The sequence below is a fragment of the Diceros bicornis genome, chromosome 26, assembly GCF_020826845.1.
Source record: "Diceros bicornis minor isolate mBicDic1 chromosome 26, mDicBic1.mat.cur, whole genome shotgun sequence".
NCBI classification, from domain to species: Eukaryota; Metazoa; Chordata; class Mammalia; order Perissodactyla; family Rhinocerotidae; genus Diceros; species Diceros bicornis.
In genome coordinates this window covers 13346873-13371112 of record NC_080765.1, presented here as the reverse complement: position 1 = coordinate 13371112, position 24240 = coordinate 13346873, and the positions used below count along the sequence as shown (strand labels likewise).

General features: G+C 46.5%; 1 protein-coding gene across 1 annotated transcript in view; it reads right to left on the bottom strand.

Moving 5' to 3' along the window:
- The window catches only part of C26H7orf50 (chromosome 26 C7orf50 homolog), a 157246-nt gene extending 135485 nt beyond the window's left edge, over positions 1 to 21761 (bottom strand). Inside the window, exons 1-2 of the mRNA XM_058570542.1 lie at positions 21679 to 21761; positions 10832 to 10961 (exon numbers count right to left, since the gene is read on the bottom strand). Coding sequence (XP_058426525.1) covers positions 10832 to 10961; positions 21679 to 21761 — 213 coding nt within the window. The remainder of the gene's footprint in view (positions 1 to 10831; positions 10962 to 21678) is intronic.
- Between the last annotated feature and the right edge of the window lie 2479 nt (positions 21762 to 24240).

Here is a 24240-nt window from a genome sequence, read left to right as displayed (position 1 = left end):
ACTCAAAATGGATCTAAGAATGTCATTCTTAGAGATGATACCAAAAGCACAGGCAATGAAAGACAAAACAGATAAACTGGACTCATAAAAATTAAAAATGTTTTTGCTTTAAAGGAGATCATCAAGAAACTGAAAAGACAACCCACAGAATGTGGGGCCAGCCCAGCGGCGTAGTGGTTAAGTTTGCGTGCTCTGCTTTGGTGGCCCAGGGTTTGCAGGTTCGGATCCCGGGTGCGGACCAAAACACTGCTCAAGCCATGCCGTGGCGGCGTCCCATATACAAAGTAGAGGAAGGCTGGCACAGATGTTAACTCAGGGCCACTCTTCCTCAAGCAAAAACAGGAAGATTGGCAACAGATGTTAGCTCAGGGCTAATCTTCCTTACCAAAAATAAAAATAAAAAAACGCACAGGACGTGAGAAAACGTTTGCAAATCATATACCTGATAAAAGAATTATATCTAGAATTCCTAAGAACTCTTACAACTCAATAAAAAAGACAAATAAAACAATTTAAAAATGGGCAAAGGGTTTGAACAGACACTTCTCCAAAGAAACATACAAATGGCTAATAAGCACAGGAAAAGATGCTCAACATTATCAGCCATTGGGGAAATGCCAGTCAAAACCACATGAGATACCATTTCACACCTGCTAGGAGGGCTAGAATCAAAAAGACAGATAATAGTCCTGTTGAGGACATAAAGAAAGTGGAACCCTATACATAGCCGTAAGGGAATGAAATGTAAAAACTATTTCAGTGGGGTGCTGTGGAAAACAGTTTGGTGGTTCCTCAACAAGTTGAACACAGAACTACTATATGACCCAGCAATTTCACTCCTAGGTATACAGCGAAAGGAATTTAAAACAGGTATTTAAACAAAAACTGGCACATGAATATTCATACAAGCACTATTCACAATAGGCAGAGGGTGGAAACAACCTAATGAATAATTAAGCAAAATGTGGTATATTCATACAAAGGAATACTATACAGCAATAAAGAGGAATGAAGCAGTGACACATGCTACAACATGGACAAATCTCGAAAACATGATGCTAAGTGAGAGAAGCCAGACACAAAAGGTCATATATTGTATGATTCTTTTTATATGAAATGTCCAGAATAGGTAATCCAGAGATAGAAATTAGATTGGTGGTTGCCAAGGGATGAGGGGAGGGGAGAATGGGGAATGACTGCTTAATGGGTACAAGGTTCCCTTTTGGGGTGATGAAAATGTTTTGGAACTAGATAGAGGTGATGGTTACACACAACATGGTAGATGTACTAAATGCTACTTTAAAGTGGTTAATTTTATATTATGCGACTTTCACCTCAACTAAAAAAAGTTATGTACAAAAGCTTGCTCTACTAGATACAGGTGCTTCTTATATTCTGGGTGAGGGAGGTGTGTTTAAGGAGTGTGCCAGACACCAAGAGCAGCTGTCTGAGCCATTCGATATCATGGCTTCCCTGCGCAGTCAGCTCCCCATCAGAATTCCGGGCATTTAATTTGGTTCACCATGGGCTGGCCCCGTGGCTTAGCGGTTAAGTGCACGTGCTCCGCTGCCGGTGGCCCGGATTCGGATCCTGGGCGTGCACCGACGCACGGCTTCTCCGGCCATGCTCAGGCCGAGTCCCACATACAGCAACTAGAAGGATGTGCAGCTATGACACACAACTATCTACCAGGGCTTTGGGGGGAAAAATAAATAAATAAATAATTTGGTTCACCAGACCCTACTGAATTCAACTGACATTAGTACTGCTGTATCTGTCTGTCTTTGTACATCAACAATCTCCATTTCAGTTTTTTAAAATATGAACTAAATCTCCAGCTCTGTAAAACAACTGAACTACCCTGAAAAGGACATGTGACTATCTTCTTTAGAAAACAATTCTCTAAATTACCAGTTTGGATAAATGAATGGATGATAGATTCACAACGAGGTAAAAAAAAAAAGCTAAAAAAGACACTTCTACTCTTACAAATCAACAACAAAAAGACAAACAAGCCAGTTCAAAAATGAACAGATCTGAATAGACATTTCTCCAAAGAAGATATACAAACAGCCAATAAGCACTTTGAAAGATGCTCAATGTCTCCATCACTAGGGAAAAGCATATCAAAGAGACAATGAGATACCTCTTCACTTGTATTAGAATGGCCATAATCAAAAAGATCAATAAATAACAGGTGTTGGCAAGGATGTAGAGAAAATACGACCAGGCAATTCCACTTCTAGGAATATAAAAACGAAAATACGTCTACACAAAAACGTGTGTTCATAGCAGCGTTATTCATAATACCCAAAAGTGGAAACAACCCAAATGTCCATCAACTGATGAATGGATAAATAAAATGTGGTCCATCCATATAATGGACTATTATTCAGCAACAAAAAGGGATTAAGGGGGCCGGCCCCGTGGCATAGCGGTTAAGTGAGTGAGCTCTGCTGCTGGCGGCCCGGGTTTGGATCTCGGGCGCGCACCGACGCACTGCTTGCCAGGCCATGCTGTGGCGGCATCCCATATAAAGCAGAGGAAGATGGGCACAGATGTTAGCCCAGGGCCAGTCTTCCTCCGCAAAAAAAGAGGAGGATTGGCACATGTTAGCACAGGGCTGATCTCCTCACAAAAATAAAAAAAATAAAAACCACTGAATTGTAGACTTTAAATAAGTCAACAGTGCAGTATACGAATTATATCTCAATAAAGATATTATTCAAAAAACATTAGGCCCCCTTCCAAAACAATGAGTGGGTTTCTGCTCCCTGGATCTAGAAGAGCTTGTACTAGTTACGTCCTAACCAGATAACTCCCGAGGACAGTCCCTGTGTGCCCCTCAAAGCGCAATACGGTGTCTGGTACACTACAGGCGCTCCATACATATTTGATTCTTGATTAAAAGAAAATGTAACCAAAAATGAAGGTACAAAAAGTAGGTATTTGAACATGAAAAGGCTGAGCAGCATGCCCTAGGTAATATTTGGGTAAAAATCCCCTGGTGACGTTTCTCTCCTGTTCTGACCATAACAGAGACAGGGCAGTGCTGACATAAGAAACTGGTAAAAATCTGTCCTAATGGGTGAACAGGGCTGCTGGGGGCTGACTTACATTACCTTTCATTTCTTTCAGATGTTGTATCATGTCCTGCATTACCTAATCAAAATATAAATATTTTTAAGGCATTGAACAAAAAAGTAGAAAAATAGATCAATTAGTCGAATAGAATGCAGACCCAAGAAAATTTACAGAAGGAATAAAATTTTTTTAAAAGGATAGAATATTCAATAAATGAGATGGGACAACTGTATCTTTCTTTTAGAAAACAATAAAGTCAGATGCCTACCTCACATAAAACACAAATATAAATTCCAATTAGTTAAAAAGTATATACAAAAATCAAAACTACAAAATTTAGAGAAAATATATAAGAAAACATGTTTATAATTAATTATGGAATTGAGAAGAACTTCTTAAGGAAAAAAAAGACACCGTAAAGAAAAAAAGATCTGCTTGCAATCGAATTTAAAGCTCCCCTGGAAAACAACATCATCAAAGTCAAAAGACAAGAAACAAACTGGGGGAAAGTTATGTGTTATAACATATACAAAGAAAAATTTTTAAAAAGGTAATCAATTCAACAGAAAAACAGGCAAAAGATCTGATGAGGAAATTCATGAGAGGAAGATAAACGCTTAATAAATAATTAAAAATGTCTCAGCCTCACTAGTGATCAGGAAAATATCAATTAAAACAGAGTCTACTCTTCAGCCATCAGATCAGCAAAAATAAAAGATGGTTAACAGCCCGTGCTGGCTGTAATGTGAGGAAATGAACACTGGGGAAGCAAATTGGGGGCCTTTTAGGCATTATGTATTAAATTTTAATGTAGAGACCCTCCAGCCTGCCATTCCATTGCTGGGTGTGCATCTGAGAGAAACAGTCACACACTGATACAAACTGACACTGGCACTGCTTCCTTGGGTAAATGTTGGCAACGAGGTAACTGACCATTAACAGGGGCGGTTACACAAACTGTGTATACCCATCAGTGGAATATTACACAGGAGTTAAAAAGAGTGAGGCAGATCCATCCATCCACGCTGACTTGAAGACAGCTCCAAGACACAGTGAACCGAAACAGCATATTAATAAAAAGTACAAACCATGAAAGAAAAATTGATAAACTGGACTTTATCAAAATTCAAAACTTCTGCTCTTCAAAACCCACTGTGGAGAGGCTGGCCCCATGGCCTAGTGGTTAAGTTCAGCGTGCTCTGCTTTGGCAGCCTGGGGTTCAGTTCCCAGGTGTGGACCTACACCACTGGTCAGCAGCCATGCTGTGGCGGTGACCCACATACAAAATAGAAGAAGACGGGCACAGACGTTAGCTCAGGGTGAACCTTCTTCAGCAAAAAAAAAAAAAAAAAAGTAAAGAAAAATTCTTATTAAACAAAAAAAAAAGCCAAATGAACGGAGAAAATCAATGGAGAAAATGAAAAGACCAGCTGCAGACTGAGAGAAAATATACTTACAAAACAAAAATCTGATAAAGGACTTATATCCAGAATACATAGCAAACTCTCAAAACTCAATAATAAGAAAACAACCTAGTAAAAACAGGAAAGAGAGCTGAACAGGCACTTCACCAAAGAAAATTCATCAAGAGCCAAAAGGCACACGAGACACTCACCATTAGCCATCAGAGAAATACTAATTAAATCTATGAGAAATTATGACAAATACGTACAGTTTTTGTCATACCTTATTATTGTCATACTTATTATACCTCAATAAAGCTGTTTTTAAAAACTATACACACAATAAGACACACCCTTGACAGTGGCCAAAATTAAAAATACTGACAATACCAGGTTTCGACAAATACATGGAGCACCTGGAACCCTCAGGCACTGCTGGCGGGAACGCAGAATGCTGCAGCCACTTGGGGAAACAGCTTAGCAGTTTCTAAAAAGTAAACACGCACTTACCATACCACCCATCCCAGTCCTAGGAACTGACCCAAGAGAAATGAATACAGCCTTGCACACAAATGTTCACAGCATATTCATAAGAGCCCTAAACTGGAAACAACCCAAATGTCTAAAAACTAGTGGATAGAGAAACAAATGTGTGATACATCCAACGGGATATTACTCAGCCCTGAAAAGGAAAGAAGATAGAAGGCAAGAGAGCTAGCGAAGACGGAGACAGGAAGGGGGACCTCGGCCTCCTACCAGCTTACCATGGGCTCAGGGAAATCCCTGGACTTCTGTGGTCTGTTTTCTCACATGTGAGATGACCACTCAAGCCCTGAACCCCTTTCAGTCCTACAAGTCTATCGGTTTATAACTCCAGTTGGTTGACAACCCAGCATTCAGTAGCCACAAAGCAGGAAACAACAACAACAGCCGAAGGGAACTTCTGCTAAGAAAACAATTCAGGCTCCCAGGGAGCTGTTTGTAGACATCAGCGACCCCTCACCTCTACTAGTTTAACAACAAAAAATCCACTGCCAGACCAGTCATGTTTCTTGAGGCAAAATACCATTGGTATGAAGTATTTTTGGCTCTGAGCAAATTCTCAAGGCCATAAGGTTCACAACCTCATTTAATGGTTTTATAAAGCGCTCGTAGGCATAATGCCCACGTAATCCTATCTGATTTTGAAGATTAGAAAGGGAGGAGAGAAGATGGTCCATATCGAGTAGCTTTGCCTCCTTTCCATTGGAACAGCACTCCGTGACCCCCGAGAGTGCCGGTCGTGCCAAGTGCCAGCCTCCTTCAGCCCAGCAGTCCACTGGTCCACGTTTCAGCAAAGCCCTGAAAACCCTTGGGGCATGCAAGGCTACACAGGGAACTGGGAACCAAGCAGCTCACGGATAGCACACAGTATATTCTGAAGGAAAAAAGTGGTTATTATCCTTCCAAAAGCTACTTGTCACTATGCACTCCAGACTGTCATTCCTACCGCAGGACAGTCTGGTCAACACTCTGAGGTCTTTCTCCATCAACACCATCAGTATTCACAGTGCGAGAGCAGATGCCAGAAAGAGCTGAGCTAGTCCTTATATGGCGCTTGGCAGTGCTGACACCACACACGCTGAGCCACCCACGGACTGATGATCCCCAGCCCAGTGACACCAAGGGATTCGGGGCAGGTGACACTTCAGGTCCCTCATCTCTCCTTGTGTGCTCAGAAAGGTAACAGAGACCAGAAACCCAAGTGTGAGTCTCTTCTCCATTACCAGCTGGCCAGGTGACCGTGCAGGCGACCCAGCCTCTCTGGTCCACTCACCAGTGAAGCTGGCACAGCACCCACACCTCTGCCCCTTGGCACCTCAGGGCTACAGGGAATCTGACGTGGAGGTACTTTTGTAAACGAAAAGTGCTTCGCGAACATAAGGGATTCTTACTAACAGGAGGTGGTAAGAAGAGTTCTGCTAACCGCCGTCGACTAAGGGAGAGCCCGCTTCCTCCCGGCCCACCCCCACGCCCGTCTCCAGGCAGCCAGAGTCGTATTTACAGCAGCAGAGTGGCGGCCAGCTCCTCCTAGGTGCCCTCAAAGCCTGCAGACACTTGACTGGCTCCAAGTGTGACAGCTGTACTGACGTGGTCTCCCCCTGGTGTGTCTCTGTCTGGGACAGAAAGAGAAATGCCAAGTACCTCCTTCATGGAGCGAGGAAGGGAAAGGCAGAGACCGCAGAACCAACACCACGGCACCGTCCTCTCCACCACTCAAGGCACGAGGAGCGAGCAGTTCCTTTGAACACGTGTGTTATCTAAGACAATCCTTGAAACCCAACGTGAAGACAGAACTGGAATAGCCTCAGCGCAGGCTCATGGGGAGGGTCTCAAGAAGCTAGGGAACAGGCAGCGACAGCGTGACCTCTAAGACCCCTGGGGCCTAAGGCAGCATCCTCAGGAGGGGAAAGACCTGTGAGCCCACCCCAGCCTCATGGACCCCCCCCCTTGCAGGATGGAGGGAGAAGCAGAAGGGCAGGTGCTCGGTCCTCTCTAAGATCAGCAGCTGGTCAAACAGAACAGTTACCAAGACGTGAGGACAGCACTAGGAGGGCTCTTCCTCCTAACTTAGGGACAGCACCAACCAGTCTTCTCCATTATTCCAGGCCTGCAAGGGCCCGCAGGTTAATGAGCCCATGAGCTGGGCAAACAAAGGAGTGAGAGCCAACAGGAGGGCCTAACCGCCCAGGAGCAGCACAAATGGCTTTATCCATCCAGACCAAGGCACCTTAAGGCTATGCTATCTGTGCGAGGCTGTGCTATCTGCATGAGGCTGTGCTATCTACCAGAGGCTGTGCTATCTGCCGAGTGAGAGCTGGGCAGGAAGCTGAGCAAACACAGCCCCGGGCAGGCGGCTAAGTGGGAACTGAACTCTGCGGAGGCCGCCCCGGGGTGATGCAGTGTCGTCACTTGGGGACACTTCAGTGATCCTGGCACAGGCTCAGGGCGCTTGTGCTGTGGGAAGTGACTGCGCAGGGACCCGCAGGCCTCCCCAGATGGACATTTCCGGGAGGACAGCACAGTGGCCCCAGTGGGGACAGAGGCTTCTCCATGTGGATTCCAGAGGTTCATCCAGGAGCCGGGGGCCAGTGGGGGGACAGTGCAGTACTTTTCCACAAGCTCCCAAGTGACAGGAATGTGCCCTCCAGGCCTAGTCGATCCACCCCTCCTTAAACTTAGGTGCAGCGTTCAATGTTCCTTCCTTAAAAAAATGCCTGACACCTCTTTTCATGATTTCCCATGAGAACCAGAGAGGGAGTAAGTAAAGAAACATTTTTATTAGCAGAGAGCAGGATGTGTGCTGGAGGAAGAGGCTCCATGTCCTCGGGAGACTGGCCCCAGCAACACGCAAAGGGGTCTTCAGGACATAGTCCCACAGCCCAGCACTAACTCACAGAGACCAATCTGAAAATCCTCTAAGTGCCTGAAACACGCCCGGCTCCGAGCACAGCAGGTCAGGAAAACCAAAAGGCCAGCTGCCTCCCACAGGAGGGCTGCGGCCCCTGCTGGCCAGTCCCGGCTCAGCGCCCGCCCGGGTGGAACATCCCCGTGCTGGACACCATCCAGCCAGCACTTGCCTGCAGAGGCTACAGGGGCGCTTCAAGGCCTGCCTCCTGCCCCCAGCACCCCTGTGGCCAGAAAACTAAAAAGTGCACGTGGCTCAACCAGGAACCTGTCCACTATGTCACAAACCAAACAAGAACCTAAGCATCAGGAGAAAGACCGGAAGGGAACATACAAAATGCTTTCTTCTCTCCACTTTTCTTTTCCAAATTTCTCTTAATCAACATGTACTTTAATAAAGAAAAACAATCACAAACTGTTTTTAAATTACCTGAACTTAACAAAAAGAATATTACTACTGACTTTAGAAGCAGTTTAACCCACGCCGATGTCTACCAAAAAATCCATACTGTTTGTGGGTCTTGCCAGTGACCAGCAGCCAGCAAGCAGAGACTACAAAAAAGGAAAGCTGGAAGTGTTATGACAAAATTAAAAATCACCAAGGTGATGGTGTAGAGTTCATTGTAAAGAAATTGGAGGAGTCTGGAAAAAGCAGCAAAGTGTCCTAGAAACAGCCCAAGAACATCATGTGTAACTGAGGTTCTGTAGGAATTGGGGTGGGCTAGACCACGAACGGGAGCTCAAACAGCCCTCAAAAACAGGTTTCCATCTGGGATCTGGAAACTGAAAGGGACAGACATAACCGGGGCTTAGGTGGTAGAGAATTCGAGGATAACATGAATCGGCTGGGGGGACAGGAATTTGCTTAGAGGCTGCACTGAAAGCCAGACCAGGTGAGACCCGCCAGGCTCCCTGATCCAGACGCCGTGTCCACTGTGGGACGTCTGCACAGAGAGGAAAGGTGCCTTGTGCTCAAATGAGCTGCCGGAGAGAACCCAGCAAGTGGGGTACCCAGGACAAGTCAGGGTCCTGGTGCCAGCATGGCTTCCTCACCCACACCTCGGTGGTGACGGCTGAGGGATGACCCCCAGACACAGCTGAGCACGTTCTCTGCACACACCCTGCACCCGCTCCATCCATGCCACGGCTCCTCTACCACCGGGGCCACAGATGGACAAATGGTTCACACCGTCTCCCAAGAGCATGGAGCTGCCAAAGTGCAGGGAGTCCTGGAGTGATCTGGACCAGCAGGCATCAAACGGGGCACACGCACACGAGGGACGTCAGGACTTTGCAAAGTGTCTGCCGCATGGGTGGTCTCAGGGAACCCACTCCTGGGGCCCTGACTCTGAGTGCACTCCTGCTGAAAACAGCTCTGAGAAAAGGCTCCAATGGGCCTACAGTCAAGCAGCCAGCTGGGCGTCAGGCGGGTTCTCCCTTCCTACCTCCCTCCGCACAATGATCCTCTCCCCATTTTATGAAAGAAAGGCTACCCAGCACCCTGAATCTTACCAGGGAACACTGCCCCGGGGCATAAAAACCTCAGGATACCAAACGAAGGCACAGTCTGGGATACCACTGCTGCATAAGTGAAGCAACGTAACGAGCCAGCAACAAACCCCTGACCAGTCAGATGGTTTCCAATTCTTTCTTCCAAAAAGAACTGAAGAAGGACCCTTGAATCAAGTTGCCATTTAATGGCAGATTTTAAAAATAAATTTTGAAAACACATGCCAAAAAATCATATAATGGTCTCAGAGTTCAAGGAATTAAGCAACGTTGCACAACATTCCATTCTCGTTCATTTATTTATGTGAATAAGGTTACTCAGTGTATACAGCTGGCCATGAGAAATGGGAACAAAACCAACCTAAACCCTGTCTCAGCCCAGTAACTAGTAACACTCACCCAGGGGCGCGCGAGCATGCAGCGCCCACCGCAGCATTCCGTGACGCATGCCTAATCAAACTCTACCCTATGTGGAATACTTTGTTAAAATTTGTAATCTATTATACTGTTTTAATCAACTGCATGCTAGGAATTGTAAAGACAGCTCAATATAGAAGAAAAATTTTAATACTAAGAACTTGGTGGTAACAGAAAACAAATTTAAATGTATATATAGGGCCAGCCCTGTGGCTTAGCTTTTAAGTGCGTGCGCTCCGCCACTGGCGGCCCGGGTTCGGATCCCGGGCACGCACCGACGCACTGCTTCTCCGGCCATGCTGAGGCCGCATCCCACATACAGCAACTAGAAGGATGTGCAGCTATGACATACAACTATCTACTGGGGCTTTGGGGAAAAAAGGAGGATTGGCAATAGATGTTAGCTCAGAGCCGGTCTTCCTCAGCAAAAAGAGGAGGATTAGCATGGATGTTAGCTCAGGGCTGATCTTCCTCACACACAAAAAAAAAAGTATATATATATTTTTGTGGCAGACTACATTATGCTAGATACGAACATTTTTAGATGTGAATTCTTAAATACAGATTCCCAGGCCATACTCCATGCATCATCACGTGAAGGGCACCTCTCCCTTCATGCATGCTCTGCCACCTCCCCTTCCTCAGAGCACAGCTCAACGGCCCAGCTCTAGCCCTCGCCATCCAGCACCTCCACCGGGCCAATCTAGTCCATCAAAATCTCATTTAAAACATGGCACCCAACACAGCAGTCTGTGGACTTGGTGGCTGCAGACAGGCAGTCATGGTGTTCCAACCTAAAATTCACTGAAACTGTTATTTTTCCTACACTCGCTTTTCAAAGGCACTGAGTATGTCCACGTGTAACTTGTGCCACCCTCTGCTCCACCCGGACAGATGCCAGCAGCATGACCACCCCGCTCTCCCTGCCGGTAAGCAAACAAGATGAGGCCAAGGAGATCCTGTGCACCTACCTCGGGGCACACTTCCTCAGTGCCCAGTGTGGCTTCAGGCGCCAGCAGGGTCTCTTTTGCTGACGCCTTCTTCAGTTTTTTGTTTTTTTTCCCTGTCACTTCAGTAACTTTTCTCTTGTGTTTTGCCATCCTGCAACAGACAAAGTAAATTGCTAAATACACAGGAAATAAAGGGTCTTAGGCCATAGAGTATTTTTAAACAAAGGGGGATGGTACTCTCCCATTTTAAAGAAAATACAAAGGTGTTTTGGAAAATATATAAAAGTTAAAAGAAAGTCAAATCCCCTAGTTTCATCACCTATGGACAAGAAATTTAACATTTTGGTGAATTTCCTTTCTGTCTTCTGGGTGTTGTAACACAGCTGCAATCATACATGGATTATATATTCTGTATTTCTAACTAAACATGAACTCAAAGCTTTACAAGATTAAGAGAAATATCACTTTTAATGACAGTATCAAAATTTTCCAAAAGTGAAAATTACAAAAATTTGTCTATTCCTTAATTATTGAATATCTTGGGTTATTTTTATTTTCTACTATTATGGACTAACTCATACTTCCCCATCAAGTAGGGAAGCTACAGCACTACACAGGCTGCGGACAACTGTCAGGCACCCTGTCACTTGGGCACTGGGTCACCCACAGGTGGAGGGGACCATGATGAGTCTGGGAGACGGCCTCCTTGGATTGTGGAAGGAGCACTGACTGCAGCGACGTAAAACAAATGACCCAAGATTCGAGAAGCATCTGATTATCTCTACTTTCTCAAGCACAGAAGTATCTAGAACTTCACGTATAAGAACAGAAAAGCCCACGAATTCTAAAACCAATTTCCGTTGTGGGACTGTGCAATGGGAGAACCAAGAGACACGGCTGAGGTACCAGAAGCTGGAAGCGTGTCCGAGGGGTCAGGGTGGGGCGCCCTCCACCTCTGAGGGGGCACTGGCTCTTGCTGCTGCTGGGACTTCTGAGGGAGGACATCTGAGGGAGAATGTCTGAAGTGGGGTCCTCTGGGGGAGACATCTGAGGATGTCTGATGTCTGGGGGAGTACTCAGAGGGAGGACGTCTGAGGGAGGACATCTGAGGGAGTATGTCTGAAGGGGGGTCCTCTGGGGGAGACATCTGAGGCTGTCTGATGTCTGGAGGAGTCCTCAGAGGGAGGACATCTGAGGGAGGACATCTGAGGGGGGATGTCTGAGGGAAAACGTCTGAGGGAGGACATCTGAGGGAGGATGTCATCTGAGGGAGGACCTCTGAGGGAGGACATTTGAGGGGGGACATCCGAGGGGAAATGTCTGAGGGATGATGTCTAAGGGAGGACGTCATCTGAGGGGGGACCTCTGAGGGATGTCATTTGAGGGGGGATGTCATCTGAGGGGGGACATCGTCTGAAGGGGGACCTGTGAGTGGGGACGTCCAAGGGAAGACGTCTGAGGAAGGATATCATTTGAGGGGGGACCTCTGAGGGAGGACGACTGAGGGGGGACCAGGCTGATTCTTGGAGGGAGACAAGCGAACTGGACCAGCTCCTGCTGCTGCAGTGAAAGCTACTGCTGGGCGGTGCTGGCGGGAACAGCAGGAGCAGGAAGAAGCCCTACCCCCACTCCCCATCCCACCTCACCCCCATCCACCCCCACCTGCCTCCAGCGCCCCCTGGTACCAGCTCCGGGTAGAGCCTAAAGACGAGCTGACAACAGAAAAGTATTTGGTGCAGTCCCAAAAGCTATAATGTGAGCAGCACTAAGCGGAGTGTAAAAGGTGCTTTTGGAGCTGAGACAATAAATTAATAACTAGCAAATGCAAACATATACATCCTGCTTTTCATTACACGTGGTTTTTAGCAGAACCAACCCAATCATACACCAATAAAGGATTAAATAAATAAATCAGGGGACCAGCCCAGTTGCGTGGTGGTTAACTTCACGCGCTCCACTTTGGTGGCCCAAGGTTTGCAGGTTCAGATCCGGGGCACCACTACACACCACTCATCAAGCCATGCTGTGGTGGTGTCCCACACACAAAATAGAGAAAGACTGGCACGGATGCTAGCTCAGGGACAGTATTCCTCAATCAAAAAGAGGAAGATTGGCAACAGATGTTAGCTCAGGGCCAATCTTCCTCACCAAATAAATAAATAAATCAGGATATACCAATAAAATGGATCTCATTCAATAACTAAAATAAATGGGCCAGTGTTACAGACATATGATAGAAAAGAAAATATAGAATACTATGAGTAGCAGTATATAATTTTTTGTTTTAAGAAAATACTGAAAATAACAATAATAGAGAAAGCAATATATATATATATATATGAAAAAGTCTAAAGGATATAAACAAAACTTTTATCTTTATTTATATCTAGGAGTGGGATTACAAGGGACTTTCTATATTTTTACAGCTCAGTTTTATTTTTATTTTTTCAAGGTTTTACACTTGGGAAAAAAATGAAGTTTTTTGTTAACACCAGTCCTTTAAAACTCTATTTACAGGGCCTACTAATGTCAGTTTTTATTCTAACAAATCACAAAAACGTATTTCCTTTTATTTATCCTAAACTCCAGTGGTTTCATCCTCCATATTCCAGATTTTATTTTATATATATATGACACATACTTATATCCATATAATATACACATAGATATTTTAATTTTAGACATGCTGTTCAAGGCTGTGTCTGTGGGAATGGGGACACAAATCAGTGCCTTCTTCACTTGACATAAGAATTCATTCTAGATTCCACTAGCAAAATGCAACTCATTCATTCAACAACTATTTACTGAGAGCCACCTCTGTGCAAGGGCTCTGCTGGATTCTCACACAGATCAAACAGGGTGGCAAACAAGAGCCTCAATCTTGTGGCGCTTCCCTTCTAGTGGGAAAGACCAGCCTATTTATTCAAGAAAACGAGTAAACACTTACACAGAAATAAATGCTACCAAAAAAATAAAACAGAATAAAGTGAGCAGGGCGACTGGAGTGTCAGCAGGCCTCTGAGAGGGCGGTGAAGGACAGAGGGAGCAGTCATGTGAAGTGTGAAGAGCCAGGGGAAGCACAGGCAATGCAGGAGGAACAGCAGGTGCAAAGGCCCTGAGACACGGAATGTCCTGAGGGGTGAGGCGGGCACATGAAGGAGGAAGACCCCCTGAAGGTGTGCAAAGGCTGGGCTGTGTCCTGAGCATGTCCTCTCACTCAGACGTCCCTCTCATGGCGAATGGGCTTACTGAAACATAAACCTCCCCCCAAAGCTAGACTGTTCCCACAGAGACAAAAGGGAAAAATTACATCAAGGTATTAGCTGGTGGAATTAAGCATGCATACACCCTGTCAGCTGGCAGCCCCACTCCAGATACACTCCTGTGGATATTGCCACTTGTCAGTCACTCTGTCACCACCTGCAGAGTGTTGACCATGTGCCAGGAGCTGCTCACGCTGGACCAGAGAGTCCAAAACATTTGCCCACATGCAGCTCACATTCTCATAGGGAAAGACAAACATGTAATATGTCAGAAGATGGTAATTGCTATGCAAAAAGAAAGCACAGCAGGAAAAGGTTATGGGAGATGGCAACTCTAAGAGGTGATCCCATGGAGAGCGCCCAGAAGCAGAGAGAACACCTAGAGCCTAGATGTGGGTTCTAAACGCCATTCTCTAGAAAAAAAGAGCCAGAGCTCCTAAGATCTCCGGTCTGGAGCAAGGAAAGCGTAAGGAGAACCTAGGCTATCAAGCTGTGCCGGAAACCAAGCCAATCAATCACAGGGCCACATCCAGGAGGACAGGAGCCAGCGTGAGGGCACCGCCTGCCCCATTTCGGGCCGTGACTGATTACAGCACACTGAAAGAATATTACCATTGTGGAATCAGAACATTCTAAGCCCCATATTCTTTAATTAAGCCTTATCTAAAAAAAAGTATCCAAAGCCAGAGGCTACAAATTTCAATTAGCACAGTAAAGAAGAAATCGTGAAAGAATGAGAGACTGTTGACACAGGGGCTTTGAAAAGACAAAGGACTCAGCCACCCAATTATCTTGTTGGAGAAATAAGAAAAGTTTAGCAAATATTTACATATCAGTTACCATACAACTAAAGTTAAAACTATCTTCATTCTGTAAGTTATCACTAAAAAGTTTAATCACTAAGTCTATTTGCTAAAAAGGGGGAAGGCTTTTCCATATTATAAAAAGGTTTCTTTTAATATTTCTAAGAGATGGTGACTCATAACTTTGAGACAATGAATGTTTGTTATAGAAAACGACATTTACTTACATTTATGGTAAACTGATTTTCGACGAGGGTGCCAAGACAATTCAGTGGGAAAGAACAGTCTTTTTAACAAAAGGTGCTGGGACAACCGTATATCCACAGGCAGAAGAATGAGTGTGGAGTCCTGCCTCACATCATATACAAAAATTAACTCAAAATGGGTCAAAAACCTAAGTGTAAGAGCTAAAACTATAAAACTCTTAGAAGAACACACAGGAGTAAGTCTCCACGACCTTGTGTCAGGCAACAGTTTCTTAGCCATGACACCAAAAACATAAGCAGTAAAAGAAAAAACAGACAAATTGGACTTGTCAAAATTAAAAATTTTGTGCTGCAAATGATGCCAGCAAGAAAATAAAAAGACAACCTACAGAATTGGAGAAAATATTTGCTAATCATATATCTGACAAGAGACTTGTATCCAAAATGGGTGAAGAACTCTTACAACTCAACAAAACAAGACAGATAACTTCATTTAAAAACGGGCAAAGGTTGGGGCTGTCCTGGCGGCATAGTGGTTAAGTTTGGCGTGCTCTGCTTCAGCAGCCCAGGTTTTCGGGTTTGGATCCTGGGCACAGACCTACACCATTCATCAAAGCCATGTTGCGCCAGTGACCCACATACAAAAAATAGGGGAAGATTGGCACAGAGGCTAGCTCAGGGCCAATCTTCCTCAAGGAAAAAGAGGAGGATTGGCAACAGGTGTTAGCTCACGGCCAATCTTCCTCATCAAAAAAAAAAAAAAAAAAGAAAAGAGAAAAAGAAAGGGCAAAGGATTTGAATATATTTCTGCAAAGAAAATATACAAATGGTCAATAAGCACATGAAAAGATGCTCAACATCATTTGTCATTAGGGAAATGCAAATCAAATGACATACCATGTCACACTCACTAGGACGGCTATAATCAAAAAGACAGATAATAGTAAATATTGGTGAAGATGTGGAGAAATTGGAACCCTCATTCACTGCTGGTGGGATATAAAATGGTGCAGCCACTTTGTAAAACTGTCTAACAGTTCCTCAAAAAGTTACACATAGTTATCATGTGTCCCAACAATTCAACTCCTGGATATATACTCAATAAAAGGAACATACCCATGTAAAAATTTGAACACTAATGTTCATAGCAGCATTAGTCATAATATCCAAAAGGTGGAAACAACCTAAATGTCCATCCATTCATGAATGGATAAACACATGCAATGGAATATGATGCAGCCATGAAAAGGAATGAAGCACTGACACATGAGTGAATCTTGAAAACATATTATGCTATCTGATAGAAGCCAGATACAAAATATTACAGATTGTGTAATTCCATTTATATGAAATGTCCAGAAGTAGTAAATTATAGGGACAGAAACATAGAATAGTGTTTGTGTAAGGCTGGGAGAGGGGTAAGGAGTGGGAGTGACTGCTGATAGGTGCAGGGTTTCTTTCAGGAGAAGCAAAATGTTCTGAAATTAGGTTGTGGTGATGGTTGCACAACCCCATGAATATACTAAAAAACAAAAAGAAAAAAAACTCTAATCTCTCTCAAATTGTGTGTCATAAATCTAAACATATAATGCCCCAGTACTGTTTTCTTTCCTTCTTTCTTCTTAGAGATAAACCTATTTCACAGAGTGGCTGTGAGGAGGACATGAAATGATGTGTGCAGAGCATCTGGCACATCCAGAGCTCAAAAAGGTTCACCAGCTTCCTCAAGTCCTGTTTTAAAAATAAACAAACCAACGAGGGGAAAAATACATTGGCTGACATGGTTGGTGTAGGAAACCGTATTTGTGCCATTCAAGTTGTACACAGGTTTACACCAAGGCTGAACTTCACTGACTTGACTCTGCATGTCAGCCGTCTGTAGGTGGCCTGACGTCACCATGTCAGAAACCAGCAAAACCCTTTATTTAGTTAGTTTTCCTTACAGGTCTTTTTGCAAAAAATCTAGTGACTCATTAATTTCTACAAAGCATAGCCATCATAAGTCTTCCCTATACTTGGGAGGATGAGGATTTGGAGGGGGCAGGGGGTGTTAAGCTAATCATAATAATAATTACCACTAAAATTAGCATTTATCTAGAGCTTACCATGTGCCAGGCCCTGTTCTAGGCTTTACGTGTATTAACTCATTGACTTCTCATGACCAGTGAAGTATGCACAGATGAGGGGACTCAGGCACACCTATCAGAGCAGGAAATCGACTGAGTAGGCCTAAAATCGGCAAACCAAAAAAAGTCACACTGTGCACATATTATTTAGAAATATGGAAGTAATTCCAGTAGAAACGGCCAGAAGATTAAACTGGGCTTGCCTCTGAGGAGCAGGACTGGGGGAGGAGGCAGGTGACTGTTTTTATGTTAAATCTTCCCGTACCATTTGAGTTTTTTAGCTCTATGCACATATTACTTAGCTAATTTGATAGGTTAAAAAACGTCATTTTTTTACATTCAAGATTTTTTAAAATTATATTATTCAGTGTTAGCCAGAGAATGGTGAGAAGGACATCATCATGGCCTGCTGATGGGAGAATACAGAGGTACTGCCTTCCTCGAGATATCATTGTAACACGGATCAAGGGCTTCGGCCCAGGAACTCCACTTCTAGGAATTTATTCCTAGAAATGATCATGGACAGAGATTTATAGGATGACAATGGCATGATATAAAGAGTGACAATACCTCTAATATTAAGAAGTGGAAAACGCCGTAACTGTCCAACAACAGCAGAGTGGGAAAATGAATGACTCCTTTGTACAAAGGAACCCGCTACACCCATGCACACCTGTGCTCTCAGAGAATGTCAGTCATAGGAGTAAGTGCTCCAATACAGTGGAAAGTGAAAGACAGGGTATGAATCTACGCATATACAACAGGACCCTCATTTTGTAAGAAAAATCACACACAAATACGCACAAAGGAAATACATTAAAATATTAACATTTTAGAGGGTAGAATTCTAAGAATGTTTATTTTTTCCCCTTTTCTGTAATTTCTACAGCAAAAGAAAAAAATCTTATTTTAAGATACCAGCTCAAAAGTGTTCAGGGAAGCAAACAAAGACTTGCACCAGCAGAAAGCTGACAGCCCAGATCAGACACACACGAGGAAGACTCCCCGCTAACCAGCTGGGCGGGGCTGCGGTCACTGATGAGGACAAGTCAGCACCAGCAAGCTGAGGCTGCCAGGGCTCCAGGGCTGAAAAGAAACTCCAAAGGACCTAAAAAATAAGTCAGCCTATAGGAAAAAAAATCTCCTTTTAAATCTGAAAATACCACCCATAGCCCCCGATGTCCCCTCTCATCCAGCGCATCTAAGTCACCTCAGCAGGTTACAAGGAAGGGCACTGGCCAACTCACAGGGCAAAGGCTCCCTTGAAGGAGCATCTGGGCCTCAGAATCCACAAGCTTCCAGAAAGTCAGTCCAAGGAGTCCAGGAGTGCAACCCCAGTTCCTGCACCCAAGACTGTGGCTTTGCTCCTGCCCACTTCGATCCAGGACTATTTCAAGCTCTGACTTGCCCACTTAGATGAATGGCTGCCAGCTTCTGCTCTCCTGCTACCTGACCCTACTCCCTTCCACCCTCCCTCCCTTCCACGCCAAACCCTAAGCCTTGTTACTACACTAACACAAGCGTCCCACTCACCAAGCTTCCCTCCATCTTTCCAGCTACCACTTCTCGGCACCCTGGGGCCCAGTAATCCTTCAACCTCACCCAGACCTGCAATCCACTGACCCTACACGTTTCAGTGACCCTCAACTCGCTCACATTCCCGCTTCCACAACTTAATTTCCACAGTCCATCACTGTAATCTGGCCCTTACACACTCGCAACTCCCTTCATGGTACTTGCCTGGCAAAACCCCTACTCTAGTAACTGCTCCTCCCTGGTTGGACACACCCCAGAACCAGGCTGATTGGTCTCACTTTAAATTGAAAATCCCTTGCCTCAAGAGGATCTCCAGTGCGGCCCAGCAATTCCACCACATTTCCCAACTCCAGCCACTCACCCTGACCACCGCCCAGCTCCTTCTTTCACCTCTCCTATTTCTCAAACCTCCAACATCTCCTCCCCATTCTCCGTTCTTGGCAGAGGACCTTAATTCCTCATCACTCAGCTTTCACAAGCTCCCACATCTCCCCACTACTCTTCTCTCCTGTTACAATGGAAAACTGTCCCCACTCCCACCAAGGCCAAACCCTTTACTTGTGTGCCATGTTCCATCCCTGCCTACTCAAGGACATCGCTCTAAGCCACACCCCTCCTGCATCATTCCTTCTTCCATCCCACTGAGTCAACTCCAAGTGCCCACATCTTAAAAACTCCCTCATTCCATGTGCTCAACGGACACCCCATTTCCACTACCCTCTGCAGCAAAATCCTCAAGATCTGTCTCCTTGTCTCTCACTCCTCTTCTGCCATTCTCTCTCGTACCCTCTCCCATCAGGCTTTCGCCCGACCTCTCTACCAAAACTGTCCTTATCAAGACCACCAATGACACCCACATGCGAGGGACAAAGACTCTCTCCGTGACCAAATCTAGCCAGGCTCCTCTGAGCCCTCTCGCTACTAGGCCACAGCCTGGGCCTACAGAGACCTGAACAAAACCCTAACACAGTTTCCAACAGCTCAAGGCCACACCCCTATGATGACCCCAGCCCCCTGACAAAACCCAAGGCTGCCAAAAGAACCCAGCCAACACCTGTCTCCCAGCCTCCATGGGAGGGTAGGAGCTTAACTTCCACAAGTGCTAGTTAACAAACCCAGACAGCTTCACAGGGCCCAACCACCTTCCAGCTTTCTGTAATTTTTCACTTCCCAGACTCTACTGGGTCCCACCTGCTTCCCCCCACACTCCCTCACTCTCCCTTTAAAACGCCCAGGGGCCGGCCTGGTGGCACAGGGGTTAAGTGTGCACGCTCCACTTTGGCAGCCCAGGTTCACAGGTTCGGATCCCTGGTGCGCACCGACACACTGCTTGTCAAGCCACACTGTGGCGGCGTCCCATATAAAGTAGAGGAAGATGGGCACGGATGTTAACCCAGAGCCAATCTTTCTCAGCAAAAAAGAGGACTGGCATTGGATGTTAGCTCAGGGCTGATGTTCCTCACACACACACACACACACACACACACACACACACAAAACGCCCAGTCACCTCTGTACAAATTCAAGGTGAGTTCAGTTCACACTGACTCTTTTCCCTATTGAATAGTTATTACTGATTAAAATCCATCCTGACCACTTAACTGCAGCCCGGCTTTGTTTCTCTTTGACACTAGACCCCACAGCCAATGCTCCATAGCCTATTCTCAGTGCTCATCTTATCTGACCTAACAGCAGCATCTGACAGTTGATGCCTTCTTCTCTCCTGATATGCTTTTTTCTCCAGGCTCTGAAGACAGACACCACACTCTCCTGCTTTCCCTCCTACCTCTTCACCTCGCTGACCTCTGCACAATGAGGGACCCCAAGCTTAGTGCTCAGCATCCCCTCTACCTACTCTCACTCCCTTGGTGATCCTATCCAGTCATGAGGCTTTAAATACCAACTGTACATTGAGAACTTCCAAATCTCTCCCTGAACTGCACTACTACACTGCCAACTCAACGTTACCATACAGATATCACCGACACACACGCATCATCTCAAACTTACGTCAAACCGAAACTCCGGATCATCCTCCACAAACCTGAGCTTCCTGTAGTGTCCGTCCTCCCAGTAAACGGCCATCTGGTAAAATCCAGACTTTAGCTGAAGCTGAAAACCGTGGTGTCTCCCACAACTCCTGTTTCTCACACACCATCCAACCCACCAGTAAACCCTGCTGGCCCTAATTCCAACGCAATCCAGAATTCGACCACCTTTCACTTCCTCCACCATTGGTACTCTGGTCCAGCCACCCACTCTCTCCTGATTACTCAATAGCCTCCGCCCTGGCCCCGCCCCTCCAGCCTATTTCCAACTTCGCATCTAGAAAGACTTCTGAAATACGTAAGTCGGATTATGTCTCACCTCTGCTGAAAAACCTCCCTAGGCTTTCCCACTTCACCTGGAGAAGCCAGGCCCGCAGGTCCCACGTGGCCGCCCCTCCCTCACCGCTCCTCTCCCCTTCTGTTTCCCTCCCTCCCTCTCTCACTCGGCTCCGGTCGCTGCGCCCGTGGCTGGTCCCCGCACCCACGCCTGCTCTCCCTCGGATGTTCTCCTGGCACCGGTGCGGTTCGCTCAAGTCCCATTCAGGTGCCCATCACCACCTCACTTATTCACTCAGTCTCCCCCCGTCCGGAGTGCGAGTTCACCGGATCAGAGGCTGCTTCTGCCGCCCGGGCTCGGGCCTTGCGGATACGCAAGACGGGCCCTCCGGACGCTCTTCAGAAAAGGGGGGCGGGGAGCAGACGCGACGCGTGCGGACCGAAGCCCAGGACAGCCGCGGCTCCCAGCAACCGCGCGCTCCGCAGGCCGCCACGACGCCCGAAGACCGCGAGGCCCTCCGCCTATCCCTCTGGCCGCCCACGCAGGTCGCCCCAGACGGGCCCCCGCAACCACGTGAGGATCGCCCCGCGACCCGCCGCCCTCGCCTACCTGCGCTTGGCCACCGACGCCAGCTTCCGGCAGGCGCGGCGCCCCGGTAACACGGTCCCGCCCCCCAGAGAGGCACCGACCATTGGCCGAGGCCGCCTCCGTCTCCCCGCCGGCCAATGGCAAGCGGCTGTCGCTAGGGGGCGGGGCCAGGATGGGCACGGACCGGTGACGTCATCTCTGGGCGTCGCGGGGCGCTGGAGCCGCCGGTTGCCAGGCAATCACCTTGTGTGTAGGCTGTTGGGCTCCGGCCGGCGCCCGGGTATCTAGCCCGGTGCGGAGCTCCTGGACTTAACCGGCCGGATGAGGCTTGTCGGGGTCCGCGGGGATTCGTCTCAAACGTCATACATTTATATAAATCATAAATGCTGTAACTTAAAAACCATGTGCAGTGTTTAAGTGTCACCGACACGATGCGTGTGCAAAGGTTTTCAAATGCAGTAGAGATGTGTCCACAAGAACGCTATAAATTCAGATGAGTGGTGAGCTCCAGGTCGGAGTTGGAGGGCGGAGGTGCGCTGAAGTCTGAAGCAAAACCAGGGACATTAGCCATCAGGGTGGCAGATAAGTGAGTTACTTCATTGTTTGGTTCTTAGAAATATACAGTAGTCTAGACAGTTTGAGAATGGTAGGAAAGGGAGAGAGCTCGTGTGGCTCACTTTGTGTGTGTGTGTGTGTGTCTGTGTGTGTGTAAGATTAGCCCTGAGCTAACATCTGTTGCCAATCATCCTCTTTTTGCTGAGAAAGATTGGCCCTGGGCTAACATCCGTGCCCTACTTCCTCTACTTTAGATGGGACGCTGCCACAGAGTGTCTTGACAATCGGGGTGTCAGTCTGCCCCCCGGATCCGAGCCTGCGAACCCTGGGCTGCCGAAGCAGAGTGCGTGAGCTTAACCACTATGCCAGCGGACCGGCTGCCTGTGTGGCTCACTTTTAAGATGGGGACAGTGAAGTGGGGTGTCAGCTAGGCAGGGACATGCAATCAGGGGAGATGCTTAAGATGGGAGATACCACAGGCAGCCAGCATCCTCTAGCTGCATGCTCCACGGATAACTCACTCGTTTCTAATTGTGTGCTATCACAGACAATTTATAATAGCCTGCTTGTCTCTTGTGCACATCCAAGTCTCTGTAAGGCGCACACAGTCACGGGTAGAACTGCTGGACCACAGGTGTAAGCCTATACAACTTTACTGACTGTAGGAAAAACCATTCAGTTTTCAAACTAGGGTTCTTGTAAATGCCCCATCTTTGACTTGAAACCCTAAAAGGCTATGCTGTAGGAGTGAATATGCACCAGAGCAGACCAGCCCTTGCAGGGACTTCATAAAATCCATCTTAAATTCATCTCAATTTCTGAAACTGCGTTCGAGTGATTCAGGACTTATTGTTAGTGCTGCTAGCCTGCTGAAAGAAGAAAAGGTAAAATCTTTCTAGAAGATAATGTCCTATGCCTGCAGTTATAATTGCTCATATATTATGTCCAGCATGCAATAGAGAACAGCTATGTACACAAGGGGACAACACAAGGAGATAGAAAACCAAGAAAAATACACCATTTTCATTGTACAACAGATTGCTGACACATTCACCCAACATTATAACTTCATGGATTGAAAATGTCCAGCTCATGAGGGACCTCCAGTCACTTGCTAACATGATGTCCATGGCCAGGTGCCCAATCTCTACTAAGGCCTGGTAGAACATCAGGAGCTTCTTAGCATGGTGTGTAATTCTCTGCAGCAGAGGGCATGGCTTTACGCCAACCCTGGGGACCTCTGCCAGAGACCACACAGAGGCTCGTCTACCATGTCCATCTCCAGCACTACCTGATCTCCCAAGTCATATGGCCAAGTGCAGGGCCGCCGGTACTACAAACTGAGTCTGCTGCAGAGCCTTCTCTTGCTTTGGGGCCTACTCAGAACCAGCAGACTTCCAAGTTACCCAATAAATGTGTGGTGGTCATATTAAATATGATCTATGCCACCCCGCTCTCAATCCACAGGCGCCAAGCAGGGGAAGTAGGACTGTTTCTTTGTGGCAGAAGATTGCATTTGTTTTCTATTTCTGCACAGCAGATTAGTACAAAATTCAGCAGCTTAAAACAACAAACATTTATTTCGCAGACTCTACAGATCAGGAATGTGAGCATGGCTCAGCTCTGGGCCTCTGCCTTAAGTTTTCTCACAAAGTTGTAGTCAAGGTGTCTGCCAGGGCTGTGGTCTCATCAGAAGGCTTGTCTGGGGGACAGTCCATTTCCAAGATCACTCATACGGCTATTGGAAGGATTCACTCTCAAAGGTCATTGGGCTGAGGCCCTCACTTCCTCACTAGCCATCAGCTGAAGGCCTCCCTGAGTTCCTTGCTATGTGGGCCTCTCTGCAGGGCAGCTCACAACAAGGAGCTGGCTTTCCTCAGGGTGAGCGAGCAAGAGGGACACACAAGACGGAAGTCACAGTCTCTTTGTAACCTAACCTCAGAAGTGACATCCATCATTTTGCTATATTCTGTTCATTAGCAGCGAGTCACCAGGTGAGCCCACACTCAGAGGGAGGGGATTACATAA